At 42.8% G+C, this 7,249-nt stretch overlaps 1 protein-coding gene across 1 annotated transcript in view; it reads right to left on the bottom strand.

Annotated features, from left to right (window-relative positions):
- Positions 1–7,249, bottom strand: part of LOC107662981 (E3 ubiquitin-protein ligase HECW1-like) — a 38,812-nt gene that overhangs the window by 23,242 nt on the left and 8,321 nt on the right. The window contains exons 2-3 of the mRNA XM_016453113.1: positions 1,858–2,188; positions 306–413 (exon numbers count right to left, since the gene is read on the bottom strand). Of these exons, the coding sequence (XP_016308599.1) occupies positions 306–413; positions 1,858–2,188 (439 nt within the window). The remainder of the gene's footprint in view (positions 1–305; positions 414–1,857; positions 2,189–7,249) is intronic.

Below are 7,249 nucleotides of genomic sequence, written 5' to 3'. Positions count from 1 at the left end.
CCACAAACTGATCACCTCCATGCCACGCCGAATTGAGGCAGTAATTAAAGCAAAAGGAGCCCCTACCAAGTATTGAGTGCATGTATAGTAAATGAACATAATTTCCAGAAGGCCAACAATTCCGTAAAAATGTTTTTTTTATTGGTCTTATGAAGTATTCTAATTTGTTGATTAATACACGAGTTTCACAATTTGAGTTGAATTACTGAAATAAATGAACTTTTCCACAACATTCTAATTTATTGAGATGCACCTGTATAATGCTGTATCATTTAATAAGCATGTTTTGCAAAAAATGCACATACGTTCTACGAAGTAGGAGCTGGCCTCGATCTTCCAGACGATCTGACCTTTGTGGGAGCCGTTCACACCTCTGTTTTTGTAGTCCAGAAAGTTCTCTGACAGAACCTCATCTAAGAGAACGAGAAGAGAAAAGCCTCTTATCTTATTCTTTATGGTGTACAGAGAATCACATCTTTGAACAGCCTTTAAAGGCCATCTGCGAACCTCCAGAACACCAGACACACGTGATCCATCTATATTGCTTCTATTGTAATCCACAGAGCTGTCTACAGTGGAAGTGTGTGGCCTTCAGTTGATGGACAACCTGTTACTATATATCATGACTTTTATGTTTAATAAAAAAAATATATGATTTTTTTTACAATGAATTTCATTCGTTATAAATAATTCACACTGCCAGTCAAAATTATGATTTTTAAAATGTTTTTGAAAAAAGTCTCTTATGCTCATCTTATGCCTTTATTTGATCAAAAGACATTGTGAAGATATTGTGAAATATTATTACAATTTAAAATCGCCATTTTCTATTGTAATATATTGTAAAATGTAATTCATTCCTGTGATGCAAAGCTTAATTTTCAGCATCATTACGCCAGTCTTCAGTGCACATGCTCCTTCAGAAATCAGAAACATTAAATTCAGTCTGTATGAAAGTTTATTATTAGGTAATTGCAGGATGAAAGTTAAACTTAAGAAAATACAGTATCCCTGTGAGATATAAAGTTGCAATTGCAAGAAATAAAGCTGCAATTATGTGGAAATAAAGTCACACTGTGTGTAATAATGTAGCAATTCTAAGACACAAAGTAGCAAATTCTGAGAAACATAGTCGCGATTATGAGAAATAATGTGGCAATTCTAAGATATGAAGTTGCAATGACTTTTTAACTTTACTGAGGTGGAAACGGGCTTGAAAAGCTTGTGATGTTTCTGGCCTTTTAAATTCTATCATTTTTGTTTCTAATCACATGTACAGTAGAAAATCATCTATGTACTTGTGCTCTAAAAACCCAGAAACCAAATACACTATTCTGAAGCATCTATGATGCAAAAGAACTTATAATCAACATAAACCACTGTTAAAAAAAAAGAGGGGTCAGTAAGAATTTTTTACAAAAATGTTATAATTTTAATCATCAATCAATTTATCAAAAGTGACAGTAAAGGCATTTATAATGTTACAAAAGATTTGTACTTTTTGTACTTTGATTCATCAAAGAGTCCTGAAAAAAGTACCACAGTTTCCAAAACAATAATAACCAGCACAACTGTTTTCAACATTGATAATAATTAAATCTGCATATTAGAATGATTTCTAAAAGATCACGTGACACTGAAGACTGGAGTAATGATGCTGAAAATTCAGCCTTACATCACATGAATAAATTACATTATACAATCAAGTAGAAATAGTGTTTCACAATATTTCTGTTTTTACTGTATTTTTGATCAAATAAATGCAGTCTTGGTAAGAGACTTCTTTCAAAAACATTTTAAAAACATACCGACCCCAAACTCATGAACCATAAAACAACCAAACAGAACCACGCTCACCAATGAGGTACATGCCAATCCAGTCGCCCGCATCCACTTCCTCTTTGATGTCCCAGCTGAGGGTGATGTCCTGCGTCTGGCCGATGGTGTAGCTGGAGGTGCTGACGGTGAGGGTGGAGCGGCAGTGGGAGGTCACGAGGTCGGTGTCACTGGTGGAGCGCAGCACGGCCACCGCCAGCTCCTCAGGTACGCCGTTCTGGAAGTCCACATTGGGGAACTGCTCAGGGTTGAAACTGTGCCGAATCGGGTCCTTACATCGCCGCCTGCCCTGAGATGCACGAGATGGAGCGGCCATAGCTGCAAGCCCGAGAAACCTGTTCTGATACAAGTTCTGAGAGAAAAAAAATAAGAGTAAAACATGATCAATCCCTCTATTACTATAAGCAAATGCTTTTTAGAGCATATGGTGTGCAAATCCAACCATGCAAGACATCAAAAGAACAATCATGTCCTGGGGGGTTCAGATGCTGCGGTAAATGCAGACTTTTCATGGTCAGATCAGAAAAAGACAAAACTGCTGGGAGCGAGGCAGGTCAGGACATGTTTGAGGAGAGAAAACGATGCCTGAGACGCTAAATGTCACCTACAGGAGACTGAGGGGTTGTTTTATAGTGGTAGAAGTGACATCTACTTCAACTGTGTGTATTGAACGTCTAGTTTTCTATTTTAAGATGTTAGAAAATGGATGCATGCTGAATAAGCAAGGCACACATGTGCTTAACCAGAATGATTTGAACACAAGACAATGGCAATGTGCAGAGTGAATTTAGGTTGCATGAGTGTCAAAAAAAAATGAAATGAATCTAAATGAAATTAAAACATTTTTGTTAACTGAACTAAAAATAAAATAAAACTATATAATCGGAAGCTAAACTGAAACTAATCATTTTATGACTCCAGAACTTACTAAATAAGAAAATCAAAATAGCGAAAAATTAATTTTAATATACAGAATATAATGTAAATGGTTCCATTTCATAACCCATAACATGAAAATGGCACTGGACACCACTAATAACAAAACTAGATGGCCCTCAGATATTAACTGTCACTATTTAAATTATATTATTTGACATGACTGAAAATGTCTGAAATAGGATATACTACAGATCAAATGTTTGGGGTCAGTAAGAGTTTTTTATTTTTTATCTTATTCTCACTACGACTGAATTTATTTGATTAAAAAAATACAGTAATATTGTGAAATATTATTACACAGGGTTTCCACTCTTTCATGAACACTAAATTCAAGTGCTTTCAAGGACTTTTTAAAGCACCATTTAGTTTATATCAAGCACCTATCAAATTCACACCCCAGCATATGTAGCATCATGAAAGACCTCTTACAGTACTTAACATTTCACAGTACTTAACATTACACTTAACATTTACATAAAAAATTTAATTAAAGGTTTTGAATGTGTAGGTTTCATAAATTTAGACCATTTTGAGCAGTCGTGTTCAAAGGAATTTAATTAAATTAAATTAATTTAATTAATTTAATTAACTTCCACAGTGCAACAGAATGACAGCGACAGAACAAAAACACAGATAATAAAAGAAGAATAAAAAATAAAAAATAGAACAAGTAAATAATTCAGTGAGTGATGTCGTTTTCATCCCTGTTTGATTAAATATGAATGTAATGTAAATCTCAGAAATAAGCAGGGTTATTTAGCCATTTTAATCACATTTTTATAGTCTAAAATATAGTCTTAACTCCTCACACTGGAAATGGGAGGTTTTGTTTTGTCTGTACAAATGATTTACAGAAAATAGGTGTCATGACTTCCTGTTCACTCTAACATGCATTTTCTAAAGACAGCATTTCCTGCATGTCACTACTCTGAAAGAGAAAGAGGCAGTCAAGCAGCAAAAAGCAGACGTGGCGGGATGCTCGCAGATGCATGTGTAGAGTAAACCATAGGCCAGGGCATACGCGTCTCTGTGGGCTGCCAAAATCTATTTAGAAATCAAAGTGGGTCTTGTGGTTTTCAGTGCAGTCAAACCATCTGAGGTGTATATGACTTTCTATATTATCTAAAAATATCCTGGCTCTTCCAAGCTTTATAATGGCAGTGAATGGTGGTCGAGATTTTGAAGCAAAATAAAGTGCGTCCATCCATCATAAAAAGTGCTCCACATGGCTCCGGGGGGTTAATAAAGGCCTTCTGAAGCGAAGCGATGCATTTGTGTAAGAAAAATATCCATCTTTAAAACTGTAATCTCCAGCTTCCGCTAACTGTTGTATGCGTGTTCATGAGAGAGTGATGTTCCAGTGGATGACATAGGACGTAGGCGTTAGAATTTTAAATAGAATTTTATTAGAATTTATAATAACCGTTTTCTGATTAAAATATCTTATTTATGATTTAAAATAATGCCAGCTTCCATGGAAACTGGAAAATCCGCCCTCTGCCGTCACAGGCCAGGCCGTCACAGGCCTCAGGTCGAGTCCCTGTGTTCCACCACGCTGGTGGCTCCGTTGGTTCCTCTAGCACGGTCTCTCGGAGCCTGGTTAGCGCTCCCCAGTCCGTCTAGGGGGCTCCTGCGGACCATAAGACTCGGCTACGCGATTCAGTTCGCCCAGCGTCCCACCAAGTTTAGGGCATCCGGTTCACTTCAGTCAAGGCTGTCGATGCCCCTGTCTTGCATGCGGAAATCGCAGTCCTGCTGGCGAAGGACGCGAGCTACAGCCGGTCCCTCCAGCCGATATGAGGTTGGGGTTTTACAGCCCTTACTTCATTGTGCCCAAGAAAAGTGGTGGGTTACGACCGATCTTGGATCTGCGAGTTTTGAACCATCCGCTTCACAAGCTGCCGTTCAAGATGTTGATGCAGAAACGCATTTTTGAGTGCATCTGTCCCCAGGATTGGTTTGCAGCGATCGACCTGAAGGACGCGTACTTTCATGTCTCGATCCTCCCGCGCGGCACAAGCCATTCCTGTGGTTTGTGCTCGAGGGGTCGGGCATATCAGTACATGGTCCTGCCTTTCGGGCTGTCCCTGTCACCTCGTGTCTTCACCAAAGTCGTGGAGGCAGCCCTTGTTCCTTTGAGAGAACGGGGGATGCTCATTCTCAACTATCTCGACGACTGGCTCATACTCGCACAGTCTCGCGATCAGTTGCGCAAACAGGAACCTGGTGCTCAGACACCTCAGCCAGTTGGGTCTTCGGGTCAACTGGGAAAAAAGCAAACAGTTAATCAGACAGCACGCCTCACCCAGGAACGTGCTCAGTCGGTGCTGAACTGCCTCAAGACTTTATCAGGCAGGACGGCGGTCCCACTGAAATTCTTTCAGAGGCTCCTGGGGCATATGGTCCCTAGGTGGGCGTGGCGACGCGGTACTCACCGGGTTCAGATTACACAGAACCTTCAGCCCATGGTCAGATCCCTCGTTTCTTCGGGCAGGAGTGCCCCTGAAACAGGTATCCAGGCAAAAAATCCAGGCGGTTTACGCTCCCGTCACATGTCGCAACTCGCCCACCACCTCCTCCTGTGGAGTCAGAAGCATCTGAGGTCCCTTCGTGCCATCCACATCCCGGGAGTGTTCAATCGGGCAGCCGACGAGCTGTCTCGAGCAGCACTTCCGGGAGAGTGGAGACTCCACCCCCAGGTGGTTCAGCTGATCTGGAGACGGTTCGGAGTTGCTCAGATAGACCTGTTTGCATCTCCAGAAACCCCCCACTGCCAGTGGTTCTACTCCCTAACCGAGGCAACAGTCGGCACGGACGCACTGGCACACAGCTGGCCCCGGGGCCTGCGCAAATATGTGTTCCCACATCCCAGATCAGGGATAAGGTCTTGTTAGTGGCTCCATATTGACCCAACAGGACCTGGTTCCCAGAACTCATGCTCCTCGCGACAGCCCCTCCCTGGCCGATTCCTCTGAGGAAGGATCTGCTTTCTCAGAGATGGGGTACCCTTTGGCACCCGCGTCCAAACCTGTGGAAACTCCATGTGTGGTCCCTGGACGGGACGCAGAGGTTCTAAGTGACCTACCCCAGGAGGTAGCTCTCACTATCGCTTCAGCGCGTGCTCCGTCCATGAGACAGGCCTATGCGCTGAAGTGGAACCTGTTCGTCGAATGGTGTTCCTCCCACCAGGAGGACCCCCAGAGATGTTCGGTCAGAGCCGTGCTTTCCTTCTTGCAGCATGGGTTGGAGTGTAGGCTGTTCCCCTCCACCCTTAAGGTTTACGTTGCTGGTATTTTGGCCCATCACGACCCCATAGAGGGGAGGTCCGAGGGGAAGCATGATCTGGTCGTCAGGTTTCTTAGGGGGGCCAGGAGGTTAAATCCTCCCTCCCTGCCCTCTTGGGATTTGGCATTGGTGTTAAGAGCCCTACAAGCTGCCCCCTTCGAGCCTTTGCAGTCAGTCAAGTTGAAGTTTCTTTCTATGAAGACCCTACTCCTGACTGCATTGGCATCGATCAAGAGGGTGGGGGACCTGCAGGCATTTTCGGGCTGGGTGACTCCTAACACGTTCGCTAGGTTCTACAGCCTGCGTGTCGAACCGGTTTCCTCCTGTGTTCTCACCTCAAATGGGTAGTGGCACTGAGAGGGTTCTGGCACTGTTCAGAGTCGGCTTGCGTCCTGGACGCCTAGTTCAAACTTCCTGTTTGTTGCTGCCGTGTGTTTTGAGTTTGAGCTCCGTCAAGTTAATTCTTTATCTTCTATTTGTTTATCTTAAAATCAATTTTATACACCATAATTTTCGTTTCTATAACGTGTGAATATATCCTCTATCGTATTCTACAACAAAAACAATCAGAGCGCCTTGTTATCACTAGTTTTATTTTGATTTCCCGAGTCCGCTATTAGCAAATAGCCCGCTAGCATCGCCAGCGTGGTTGCCGCTAATCTCGCTTACATTACTAATACTCTGTTCACACACATTACCATTGTTTTACTCACTGTTACTTGCTTTAATGGAGGATGTGTGTCTACCTTTGAGTGCAGGTGAGGACACGCTTGAGCTGCATTCGGTGCAGCTCGATGCGAGTAACAACTGTAGTCCACCTTCTCTGTGTAGAGCCCGGTCCTATCGTCTGCCTTATAGGAAGAATCAGGAGGCCTACACAGGGCACTGGAAGGGGCAACACCTGTGGCGTGTTGGTAGGGATCCCAATTCATCGGTCATCACTAGGGCTGGGTATCGAGTTCGATACTTTTTAGGCACCGACTGAATTGCCTCGATACCATTGAGTATCGAAAAATGTGTCGTTCGGTATCAAATTTCGATACCTAAGGGGTTAATCTCATCAACGTCAGTGAGCCAATAAGCCTGCAGCACTAGCCTGGTGTGTTCGACTACAGTGTTTGACATCCGCGAGAGCGATTCGAAAGCGCACGGAGCAGTCTGCTCTCTTTAGCTCTCGTGGTACTGTAAT

The sequence above is a fragment of the Sinocyclocheilus anshuiensis genome, unplaced genomic scaffold (genome assembly GCF_001515605.1).
Source record: "Sinocyclocheilus anshuiensis isolate Anshui unplaced genomic scaffold, SAMN03320099.WGS_v1.1 scaffold1659, whole genome shotgun sequence".
In the NCBI taxonomy this organism is placed as follows: domain Eukaryota; kingdom Metazoa; phylum Chordata; class Actinopteri; order Cypriniformes; family Cyprinidae; genus Sinocyclocheilus; species Sinocyclocheilus anshuiensis.
Note: the sequence above shows the minus strand (reverse complement) of the source record. Positions and strands in the feature narration are given on the sequence as shown.